General features: G+C 39.2%; 2 protein-coding genes and 4 non-coding genes across 6 annotated transcripts in view; 3 read left to right on the top strand and 3 right to left on the bottom strand.

Annotated features, from left to right (window-relative positions):
* The window catches only part of LOC109484101 (formin-like), a 3,991-nt gene extending 753 nt beyond the window's left edge, over positions 1–3,238 (bottom strand). Inside the window, exons 1-7 of the mRNA XM_019787323.1 lie at positions 3,114–3,238; positions 2,569–2,727; positions 1,727–1,864; positions 1,120–1,248; positions 871–891; positions 404–494; positions 22–218 (exon numbers count right to left, since the gene is read on the bottom strand). Of these exons, the coding sequence (XP_019642882.1) occupies positions 22–218; positions 404–494; positions 871–891; positions 1,120–1,248; positions 1,727–1,864; positions 2,569–2,727; positions 3,114–3,186 (808 nt within the window). The 5' untranslated portion in view covers positions 3,187–3,238. The remainder of the gene's footprint in view (positions 1–21; positions 219–403; positions 495–870; positions 892–1,119; positions 1,249–1,726; positions 1,865–2,568; positions 2,728–3,113) is intronic.
* Positions 3,239–4,213: 975 nt separating this feature from the next.
* On the top strand, positions 4,214–4,286 carry Trnat-ugu. Its single transcript has one exon. It is a non-coding gene; the product is annotated as a tRNA-Thr (tRNA).
* Positions 4,287–4,636: 350 nt separating this feature from the next.
* Trnat-cgu lies at positions 4,637–4,708 on the bottom strand. Its single transcript has one exon. It is a non-coding gene; the product is annotated as a tRNA-Thr (tRNA).
* Positions 4,709–5,675: 967 nt separating this feature from the next.
* On the top strand, positions 5,676–5,748 carry Trnat-ugu. The gene has a single exon. It is a non-coding gene; the product is annotated as a tRNA-Thr (tRNA).
* A 651-nt stretch (positions 5,749–6,399) lies between these two features.
* Positions 6,400–6,472, top strand: Trnat-ugu. Its single transcript has one exon. It is a non-coding gene; the product is annotated as a tRNA-Thr (tRNA).
* A 2,904-nt stretch (positions 6,473–9,376) lies between these two features.
* Positions 9,377–12,403, bottom strand: part of LOC109484193 (translation initiation factor IF-2-like) — an 18,713-nt gene continuing 15,686 nt past the window's right edge. Inside the window, exon 14 of the mRNA XM_019787431.1 lies at positions 9,377–9,908. Within this exon, the coding sequence (XP_019642990.1) occupies positions 9,739–9,908 (170 nt within the window). The 3' untranslated portion in view covers positions 9,377–9,738. The remainder of the gene's footprint in view (positions 9,909–12,403) is intronic.

The raw sequence follows: 12,403 nt of genomic DNA, 5'->3' as shown, positions 1-12,403 counted from the left end.
TCGAGCCTTTCTTTCCTTTGCCTGATCCGTCTTTTCCCTTCTTGCTTTTCTTCTTCTTTCCCCTATCCTCATCCGATTTGTCTGATTTCTTCTTCTTCTTTTCACCCTTTTTCTTCTGATCCTTTTTCTTCTGATCCTTTTTCTTCTGATCCTTCTTCTGTTTGCCTGATTTCTTCTTGTCTGTCTTTTCTGACGACGTACCTTTCTTCCTTTTATTTCTGAAAAACCGACGGATATATCCGTACGTCACTATCTGACGTTTGTCGTCGTCTACTGCATTCAGCTGAGATTTACTAGGACTTAAAATGATGTAAACTTGACCTTTTTTGATACATTTTGTCTGAACCATACATCAAAAACAAATAAAGAAACAAACAAACAAACAAATATCAAATAAACTCACAATTTTCTCCTGATCAGGCAGCAGCACGTCATCAACACCAAAAACAGGACAATGGGAACGGCAGCGGCAATTATCACATGGAGCATGTTGACTGAAAAAAGGTCATTTTTCACAACATAAGGCAAAACATGGTGACATGAAAACAACAAGAATTTTAGCTAATTTGATACAAAATACAGAAAGTACATATACGCATGTTGCCAGCAATTGCCGCACACCCACAAACGCCGACGAAAATAATGACCTATTCCAAAAGTACATCAAAATAGGGGTCTTTTCTTCTAGAATATTATATGATCTATGAAAATACTACGGTAAAAAAAACGTGCATCGATCATCTCACGCATAGTAGAAGGCATGACAACCCCGTGCAGCAAAGAGATCGTGAGTTACAGCTGCGAACGTGGACACGGTTCATTCGAATATTTTCGTTTGTGAATCCAGTTGAATTATGTGGCGAAACTTACCGGTACCAGCTCCCTCCACAACTGGAAGAAAGTGAATAGATAATCGTCAATGATTCGACTATGGAAAACAATTATTCATAAGCTACACGTCAAATTATAGCTGTTTAAGGTTTTACAATATTACTCCCGTGAATGTCCCTAAGGGGGAATTGCTATAACCAAGGACATCATATAATGTGCATGATTACTAGTATATAATGTCCTTGCTATAACATTAAGTTTTCTTGAAATTTCTGCTCGTTTAGTCACCTTTGATGATGACCATGGTCGTCAGCACTTTGGTTTTTCCTTTGTGTCCCCTGGCGACATATATTCCGGCATCCTCCTGGGTAACCCCCGTCACCTGGAGCATGTTTCCCGCCACCACGTGCGCGTGGCCTGTCGGGAAGAAAAAAAATCGTTAGCAGTTCAAGTTCAAGTTATGAATAGGAAGAGTTTCGATAATGTTGATCCACTGATTTACTTGCTTTCCGAATGATTTGCCAAAAAAATGGCTTTTCTTTTAAAGCTGCATTATGTAACATTAAGACGATACAAGCAAGTCAATTTTCTGGTCATTTCTTTACAAAGTAAATTGAATCAACCCAACTCCATTGCAAATAAGTGCCATTCAAGAAGTGTAGATAACAATAAATGACGCCTAGCGAATGTGTTTAAAAAGCTGGAAGCACAACTGCTGGCCATGTTCGTTTACATTCTAATGTGTGAGTGTGGGCAGTTTTAGTGACAACCGTAAATGTCAGAAATGTGAGATAATTGAACGAATATGTTGAAAGGTATAAGTAAATTACACGAAGATTTTTTAATTAAAATATTTTGATTTTTTTGGTGCAAAAACGTGACATAATGAGTTTACCAGTGGGTTTGGGAGGTTCTCCATCTTTCAGCCAGACCACGGCGCCATCTTTGTTGTCGTTGAGAACATATTCAGCAAGCGAGTCGATTGTGACGGTGGCTCCGGCGGGAACGTCCAGATCGTGCACCTCTACTGCACCTGGGGGAGACGGGGAAACATGAGAATGAGAATATATTAGCCCAAAAACAGTTGCTCAAGCAACTGGACATGGTTTTGTATCCAGTTGCTTGAGTAACTGTTTTTTTTTTTTTTGGCGTATCTTATTACCCGGATGTTTAACCTCAGTCACCGACGGATTGATAGATTTTACACATGTATATTAGCCAAATACAGAATCTGATAGATGTAAATACACTATAGACACACATGTACATGTATAAAACAGAAGGAGCTCGAGGATGGGTGGAAAACCCACCCATAAATAGCTAGGACCAGCCTAGGATACAAAACAAGCAACCGTTTTCCGTCACTAGCGTCAGCGACATCGTAATTTTGCCCCAGATATCAGTATGCTATAGGATAGGATTGATTCAATGTACTACTCTCGGTAAATTGAAACAATGACATGAATGAGGAGAAATTCCCCTCTGAAAATCCAGTTTTACATTAGTTCCCTAAAATTTCATTTCATGCTTATAAAATAGTTTTAAAAGTTATACATGTATAATGCGCCTTTTACAGTAAACCCCTGTTAATCTTATTCCACTCTGAAAATGCAGTTTTGCAGCAGCTCCCCAACATTGTATCGGATGCTTATAGAATAGTTCAATTTTTTGGGTGAAAAAAAATGTTATATAATGCGCCTTAAGGATTCACAGTAACCCCTGTTCAATTTTACCTACCCTCACAGTCCACTGTGCATACAGAGCTCTCCACCCCTGCCTCCTTACCCCCCTCGCAAGTCCCGGCCGCATCAGAACACTTCCTGGTCCTGGCCCGGACCCCCTTGCCGCAGGTTACCGAGCAGGGACCCCAGGGGGACCAGGCCCCCCATGATGACGCTGTAAGGGGGTGGGGGTGACAAGATAACGTACTAGTATATGCTTCAACCATTAGTACAGATGATAGCCGCGGGTTGGGTGGATATAAAGTCCGGTAACTGATCTACGTGAATGCGCATGCATTTTGTTATTCAACTTATAGGTACATTTTGCTGTGAACTCGTCAAAAACAAAGATACATTTTGCAATAGCCACATAACTCCGAATAAAGCTATACAGATATATATTTCATTTAACGGTAGCGTTCCGCATTGTAGTTATGACAGCACGTAAAAGTAGAACAGTTTGACACGAAGTTTTGATACCCCTGTTAATATCTCCGTGTAAAAGTTTACGATATCCTTAAAAGGAGGTGAATTGTTTATTGAAGATCATTTTAACGTTACCTGTGTCCCCAAATGATGTCGAGGATAGAAAAACCAGCCACACAAAAACAGCAGCCGGTGTGCGATAGTACATTTCTGGCGGACGGACCCAGAACAGCAGCGCTCAGAGGTGGCCTACATCTTTACTGTCTTCTCCAGCACGAAATCTTCTGAAACTGTTGCTAGGGACGTACCAAAAAGTTTTACGTGGGGGAGGAGGCAAATTTATAAACCAAGAAACACAATCGCGGTCGGCAGTGGGGAAAACTTCACTGACGTAATTCCTCAACGAAGAACTCCAGTCGGTTGTACAAATGTTGTGCGGAAAAGGAAGGAAAAACTGAAACAACTCTAGGCACCCCCCTCCCACGAACCAAGCGCTGACCTTTACTTCAGGTCATCCTTTGCGCGCGTTGTTCTAAAGAACACCTTAGAAAGTCACGTTCGAATGTTCGAACATAACAACAAGTTGGACAACAAACTGGAAACAAAGGTGTTGTCTTCCAGTATCAACCTAGAGAAATGATGAAAAGATATCACGTTAGACTCGCGACCGCTTTTTCCACCACCATGTACTGAATGGCGAGGTCGTGATTGATGATTCGGTGAGTTTCTTATTACTACATGTAGTAACTTATTGCCAGGTATGCCCGTTTGTTCATTATGCTTCACCTATTGTGTGTACTTTGACTTTATTTTTATGGGTTTTCTATGTTTCCTTTCCTCCAGCGGTCGTTTTAATACTGAGTTTTGTAACGCGTTAGAAACATTGCTGCAGTGCCACTTGTATGTTTTATTCCCATACCTTCGCGAATTGCAATGGTCAGGCCCTAAATAACTGTACTTCCTTTATTATGTACATGCGTGTAAATTTACATTCTTATAGTTGGTTTTTGTTTCATTGTTCCCGTCAACAATGCAAGCGGTTTATATCAATTTACTTATTTTGAAGCTCAATCTGACCTAATTTCAAAGGGCACGTCCTTCATTGTCTAGTGAGTCAACTAATTGCTTAAAATCTGGGGCGTTCCCCAACAAACTCTTGTGCGTCATAGTTTAAAAGCCTGGCGTTACCAGGGAACAGTTGAAAACAGGTCTATACAACGGTTGTGTACACATCCGCCTCCTTAGCTCAGGGGTTAGAGCACTGGTCTTGTAAACCAGGGGTCGTGAGTTCAAATCTCACAGGGGGCTAAGTTATTTTGACCCGGGTTCGTCTTTATTTTTGTATGATGGACAGGCACAGATTTTAACCACCGAGGTCAACTGAGTAACTGCGCTGGTTTACGTATTATTTGAACATTTTTTTCAGTTGCTGGAGTCGAAGATACACTTCTATCTGTCCCAAAATGTTACAGACAATGAAAATATAAATCGTAGGGGGTATACACAATTTTGCTATAGTGTCAGGTGATTTATCAAAGTATGTATTACTAGTAGTAGTATCACAAAAACTGCAACACAGGTAGTCCTTTGATGTAACAAACGCGAATTCTTTCACTTGGCATGGACTTATCTAGGATCAAGAGTACAAAAAAGTAGTCAGCCACCTGTGAGGTTCGAACTCACGACCCCTGGTTTACGAGACCAGTGCTCTCCCACTGAGCTAAGGTGGCTTCAGATGATATGAATTCTTTTTTACCGAGTTTTATCGTTGAAAATAACGTTAAAAGCACCAAGCGACCTTTTAGCAAAAACTTCCTTTCGGTGAACGCAGAACTTATAATTATTTCAACGGTTGATATTTCTTGAATACCAAAGAGTTTTTTTTATGGTAAAAACAGAATTAATCCAGGAAAATCCAAGGTTTATGATGATATAATGTTCTCTTCGCTTTCATAAATCAATATTTTTTCCGAAGGCCTTTCTGAATGACAACAGCTGTTGAAGCATCTATATTACATTGTGTAAAGTAGCGCACCGCTTGGTTCCCGTCGTCCTTAGTGCGCTCTTTTTTCGACGCCGAATAGTTCGTGAATTCACTATACTTTTAAGTTCAAACTGTTTGCCATACATTTTGTCCATCACACCTGTTGTGTAATAATGTTTAACTGATTGCTTTTATGCGACAACTTTTGTACATGTTTGGAGGTCCCGGCTTCGAGTCCTGACATGCCACCGAACTTGTGCCATTGAGAAAGGCACGTGCACTTTACACAACTTTTCTCACTTCGCTCAGGTGAAAATGAGTGCTAGTATTGTATTGTCTCCTGCGTTGGTGGCGGCATTAATATAAGTTGAAAAAAAACTTGAGTGTGTTCCCACCACGTCTTGTGATTACATGTTTTCTTCAATGCTTGTTTTCTAGCCTTCCCGGTACAGTTAGATCTTTTCTTTTTCATCACTAAAACTTCATAAAACTTTCTCCAACGTGTTCTGGATACATGCACTTTTTAAACATGTAGGTTTCACTAAATTTGAAAAACGCGGTGGTGCCAACTGCGCAGAGCCGGATACAGATATCGATCGGTAAGACCCACTATTTCTACTGTACTTTGTTTCTATGTTTGTCCAGGCTTTTCAGCGAGACACCTGTTACGTTGTGAAACAGAAAAGATGACATGATTTCAGTATAAATCGTCAGCCTCCTTAGCTCAGGGGTTAGAGCACTGGTCTTGTAAACCAGGGGTCGTGAGTTCAAATCTCACAGGGGGCTACAATTTTTTTTCTTTCGTTTCACGTTGACATTCAAAACGCATTGGACGTGCTTTTACCATTTGTTTTTGGCCTTTTTTGCGTTGAACTAGCTTTGTTGCTGAGGAAATATGCGAATACATAAAGGAGCCCGTGGGTCGCGAATTGGATGTTCTATTTAAGTTCTCTGGTATACTATCCCTTTATTTCGGCCAATTTCTACTATTTTTCCAGCGATCCGCGGTGCCTGGTAGATAGGGCTATGAAATGAAATGCCAGTTTATTTTAACTTAGCTCAAGGAGGTACCTACGTGCTGAGCTTTTAATGAGTCTTCTGCACTTAAAATGAAAATCAAAATAATTTTGAAAAAATCAACATACTCAATGTAAATAATGTTCCTGTGATATCATGCCAACACTTTATAGCGGCATGTCTAGTGCCTTTATGCATGTAGTGACATGATCTAGGGCAACTATGCTGCCCTTGCCGGCCCTGTCGTCTGAAATTTACGTCACAATGACGTCATACATACTAATGCAGCATCCTGGGGGTCGCGATGACGTCAACGCATCGATTTTCACCTCTCAAATGGGTTTGTTCTCAGCTGTTCGCGTGACACGGGCTAATCCTGTTTGGGTTTTAAAGGTAGGACGAGGATACAGGAATAAGCAGGCCTCCTTAGCTCAGGGGTTAGAGCACTGGTCTTGTAAACCAGGGGTCGTGAGTTCAAATCTCACAGGGGGCTATTTCTTTTTACTACTACCAAACTTCTTTTGAATTTCTGCACATTTCAAGTTATACGCGTTGTGTTGACACCTTTGCGCAAATGCATTTTCCTTGGCTTAAAACAGCACGCGCCTCCAACAACCAACACCGCTTTTGGAGTTTAAACCAAGGAGGTTTAAATCACTTTTATTCAACCTCCTTGATTTTAAACCTCCTTGTTAAAACCAAGGACATATATTTTTTTATATAGGACGTTTATCATATGAGGCCACAGCAAGAAAATTCGATGGATGACATCCTCCGCAGACTCCAAATCTAATGCTGTAGGGCAAAAAAAAAAACAATTTTCAACATATTTACCACTGTCAGAGGGCAACAAATTTTTTTTCCAAAATCAGGCGAATATTAATGTGTGCGCTGATATCATCCATAAAAATAACTTGTTGTGGCCTAACTAAAATTTATCATCCAAATGCAAGTCATACTACCATACATCTGCTTTCATAAAATACACTGTCAGCATCAAATCAGGTATATATAGAGGTATACACACAAAAACATAGGCATATCTGTTTACACAAAGCATGATTTATTTGTTACAAATCATAAAAATGTTTCTAATATAACTGTGTGCATGTCCAGTTCCAACTGGAAGCGTCAGCATTTAATACATGTCGGCTGATGTCTATCAGTGAAATGGAGCCAAAGATTTGGAATGCCTTGTAGCAGCCTTACACTGAATACTGAAAGATCAGACATTGCTGAAGGATACAAGTACATGTACTAGGTTAACAACACTGTGTTACTGTATCCCTAACAAGACCCAGTTTAGAGCCTGATGGGGGGGGGGGTATTGTTACTGTGTTAGCACTCATGATCGAAGCAGCTTTAAATACTAGTATACAGTGAGATGTACTTTATATTAAGTTGATTGCATTCATGGATAAAAGCAAGAGTTTCTTCATTTCACCATTGCACCTGTTACACTGAAGTGTGAGTGTGAGTCAGTGGGTCAGGGGGTTGGGGGGGAGAAACTTTGACAGGACAAAACCAAGCCTTCTATGGTACCAACACACAAAATATGGATGAAAGTTTATTCTGCTTCAAAAATTAAGTTGTCAAATGGAAGATTTGCTGATTGAGTTCACACTGTTGTATACCTGTCACTATGGAAGATTTTAAAGTAAACCTGACCTATGGAAGATTTTAAAGTATGTGATGTTTTAAGATGTATTTCACCATGGTAGAATACTAGTATTATGTTTTCTACTATAGTACAGTTTTAAATGTGCTTACGGAAGATACTCCTACAATCCCATATAACTGTAGTTTCATTGACAACTGTGGAACACAGATTGAGACTGACTTAAAACCTTGGAAGCTTTACTGTGGCTTGATTTCATGTAGCATATGATTAATACTGTGTTCAATCTTCACCTAAACAATAGAATAAAATCATGTATTACCTACCACCAGGGAACATAAGTTGCTGACACTGAGCACATATGCTGATAGTTTAGATGATTGACATATGCAATATACATCATTTGCGACTTGTTGAAAATAATACACTCTATGGAAAACATAAAGTTTGGTATGTTGAACTGCAATACACATTATCTGCACTGTAAACAATCATTCCTTAACTGCACAACAGAATTTTGTATTGCTAAGTAACAGTTTGAGTCCTGAAAATCCATTCTTGTTTCATGGTTTACCCATTTTCATGTCCATCAAAATGTGTTGAATGCACATACCTTCAGCAATGCAACCATTGTCTCACTTTTTAATGTTACTTTTCTCTCACTGTTTAATTAGAAAGATGTGACTTGATGCTGAACTACTTCGTGGAAGCCCCTTTACTACTGTAGTTGTGTACAAAACTGACCAAAATACAAAACTAGTACATACATTGTAGCTGCTTTCTGTAACTGTTTCTTGTGATATTTTGTTATGATCCAGATACTGTGATGATACTGAAAAAGCACACAAGTCTTACTCATGGCTACATGTTGACACGAACTAAGAAGTTAAACATGTAAGTACTTCAGCTTGTTAACTATATACCAGTGTACATGGGTTTGATTCCATTTGCCAATAGAAAATTTTGTATTGTCATGGTGCCTATCTATTTAAATAGCATGATAGACAATAAGTTTAGTTGGTGAAACATTGTTAATGATCTACACCCATTTCAGCAACCATGTGTGGAAGATGCATAAATACTTGCCAATTTTTAGTCTAAAATGTTTGCTATGTACAAGTTAAAATGGCAAACTTGGCAAGTTAGTCATTGTCATCAATATTCGTTGTTTATGTTAATACTGAGCTATGTAACATGAAATTTTTTGGGAAAGACATTTTCTCAAGTTAGAAACTTTTTTTGATTATCGCAATCCTTTGGTTAGATAAATTTTCCTTCTTAATTTCCTTCCTTTACACTTAAACGTTTCAAGACCAGTTATCCTTTTGTCATCTTGCCTTTTTCGTCTCCTTTCTGTACATTCTTCTGCGATGGTGTCTTTTCCATGTCTGAAAATAGATTCTATCTGAAGAACACCAGTTATATGACAATAATTTTACATGATCAACATGATGTGCCTTCATCGTTTTTTTTATTCCTAGTATTTTGTAATAAGAAATACATGTATAAGTAAATAACAACAATTTTTACACATGGGCTTTGTCAGTGCCAAGCTATAATGATAGGAATAGACAGGTTAATACCAATGTGAGATCGCAATATTTTGTACGACACCCAAAAGATAGGATCTTGTTTCAAAATTAAAAATCCTCAAAAATCCTTTCACACACCATTCTGACATAATCCAAACATAAGTACAAATGTATTCTTCAGTATGGATCCTAATAATCTAATTTGTGGTTAAAATGGTTTGTTACATCTCGAATTACTAGCTATTTTAAGCTCGAAAAGTTAGCATGACCATGGAAGTAGCATCATAAGTGATGTTGTGTAAAGCATGTACTATCCTAACTACACCAAAAGGGCTATGTTTATATGTGATGCTGGGAGCACAAGTTCTGATACCAGAGCAGGCTGACTAAACTTCACACGTCTCAGTATCCATCTACTGTAGAAGGAAGTTCTAAGTAGCGTTTAAGAGCATGCCCCTCTCGGACTGCCCTTCAGCACCCAACATAGTACGTCAAACAAAACTGAGATGACAGAGAAAAAAAATCAGCCGGCTAGAACCTTGCTATCAACAGACTGTGCACCCATACCCAGTGTATAAACAAAGCCCAGAGTCTACCTATCACTAGTAATTAGCTCCCCTCCTCTGGTGTTCCCCCCTTCTTGGACCCTTTCCTGAACCAGCTCTTCCCAGAGCTCTTCTTGTCCTTCTTACTGTGTCTCTTCTCTCCTTGTACGATGACTACCGGTTGGTCGTTGTCTCTCCCGAGAAAACCGTCCTCGCCACCCGCACCGGCGCATGCTGTGTGCGTGATGCAGAGTTGGAGGCATTCGAACGGGGCAGTGCAGGGCACAGTGTTGGAAAAGAAAAAAAAGGACACAAATCAAGTTTTGCACCTACATGTGTTCCTGAGTGTGATATACATGTAAGCAGCCTGAGTGTGCAGATTGTGTGTGGACTGTTCCTAGTAATATAGTATTATATAGTGAAAAATGCAAATGGTGGAAGTATGGTGCAGATATCTTTAGTGGTGTAACTGTAAAGAAGTGTGTGTGTACTTGGTGACAGTCAGTTGAAATAAGTGAAAAGCCATCATGTATAAAAATGAGCTTATGGGCTGATTTGGTGTGTTGAGAACAGACTGTTGCAAGTTTCAGATCTTCAGACTGAAGACAAGTGTGAAAGAGACCTAAAATTGTTACTGCTGAACTATAGAAAAAACATCTACATTACCACTTTCCCTCAATTATACCACATTAGAATACCACTGAGTGTCACTGCTTCTTGCATGGATGGACATGGTTTTGTGGTTTTATGTCCCAAAGTGCACTTATTTCTTCCCATCTTTCCATCTTCTCTTCACTTTTCTGTAAACTGCATTAAATTGTAATCCCACCTTCTCTTCTTCATTGTCATAGTTCTGTGGTTTTAAGCACCAAACTGTAACACTTCCACTACACGCTGTGCTAAATGCTTGGACAATATCAATTTAACTAACAGTCAAACCTGTACTAGTGACCACCTTTATATAAGGATAACTAGGCCACCTTTACTTAGTTGGTCCCTTAAATTATTTTCCACTGCTCTAAGCACTGAAAGTGGCTACAAGTCCACTATTTTTCAAGTCCTTTGAGTGGGCATTATATACAGGTTTGACTGCTCAAAACTATTAGAAGCATTAGCTAATTATCATGCATCATGAGCTAATATGAAATAAATGAGAGCCAAGTAATAAAACTGATGTAGTCTCGAGAGGAAAGCCAAGATGCCATCCTGATTGGTTCACCTCTGTTCCCATAGTAACTGTTGCCATGGTACCCATCAACAACTCAGTAACTAGGGGAAAAGACATTGAACTAACCACAATGGCACTCTGGTTTTCATTGAGAATGAAGACAGCCTACAAACATGGTTACATCTAGAGTGAGAAGAGCCCTGGCTTCTTGTGGGACCCTCTGCTGCCTCCGCGAGCTTGCAGGCTAGCTGAAGAGGTGGACACTTGCGGCGGTCTGGTCACTACAGAAGCCCCTAGATCCATATGAGGTGATGGTCTTATAGTCAGTACATGCATGCAAACAGAAATGAGGACAGGCTGGCCAATGCAGTCTCCTATCGAAGTTAGGAGCTACCTCAAAAGTTTTGTAGATATGAAGTACAGAAGGTACAGATGATATTGCTCATGTCATCAGCTTTTTTAGAAAATCCTTAGAAATCTACTTCAAGGATCATGGCAGGCTATGGTAATATTCTACACCTGCAAAATGTAGAGTTCACCAGTAGTCATAATGTTCTAGTGCAGAAAAATGTTAAGAAAATACATCCAATTTGGCTGATTTGTTATTTTGTGTTAAACATGAAAATGTAGCAAACTGCAATGACCAGCATGAATGGAAATGAAGACACAGAGAGCAAATCAAGAATCAACCAGTACACTATGAACCAGTGCTACATCCAGCAAAGAAATATAACAACTCTATCTGCCTAACATCAGCAAAAATACCTGTCTAAATTCAGAAGTCTAACTTCCCACTATATCAGTACAAGTTCTACCCCATATATACATGTTGTATTATCCACTGTGTGCTAAGCTCACAGTATAATAGACACAAGTTAATGGTGACAGTCAATAAGTTAATAAAGTCAAAATCTACATAAGCACGACAACATGGGCATTAGTGGATAATGACCATTGCTATTATGCTCTCTGTGAACTAAGAAGCTTAACAGCAAGTTAATGTGAAGGGCTACATACACATTAAGTCTGGTGTGTCTACACAGCTGCCATGCTCTTACTTAAGTCTTACAGCAATAGATCTTCTTGGAGGCAGCTAACAGCTATTAGAGCTAAAATGAGAAAAGAGAGTGTGAGCCAGATGCATGAACATGGTAGCACAAGTTGTGAACAGTTGGAAGTAGAGGAAGAAAGTTTAGGATTTGAGGCAAACAATGTGACTTACAAGTGATGTAATACGTGATGAATATACATGTAATACTGTATTGTGTTGTAAGTTACAGAGTTTTCACATAGCTCTTGTTGTAAGCAGTGTTAGGATGTGATGGTAATTGATTTTAGAGACATGGTGGCAGAAAGCAAGTCTAATAACTATCGTGAGCAGAAAGCTATTAAAATTGTCTGACAGGCACACACAAGACAGACGATCAATGATGTGATACAATCCCATGCTTGATCAAAGAAAAATCAATGGAATGAAACACTAAAATATACCATGCACTGTACATTACCATAGTGAAATCAAATATCCACAAACCTTCAAGAAGTATTAATTCTTGCTAAA

The sequence above is a fragment of the Branchiostoma belcheri genome, unplaced genomic scaffold, assembly GCF_001625305.1.
Source record: "Branchiostoma belcheri isolate BF01 breed outbred unplaced genomic scaffold, Haploidv18h27 scaffold69, whole genome shotgun sequence".
NCBI classification, from domain to species: Eukaryota; Metazoa; Chordata; class Leptocardii; order Amphioxiformes; family Branchiostomatidae; genus Branchiostoma; species Branchiostoma belcheri.
Note: the sequence above shows the minus strand (reverse complement) of the source record. Positions and strands in the feature narration are given on the sequence as shown.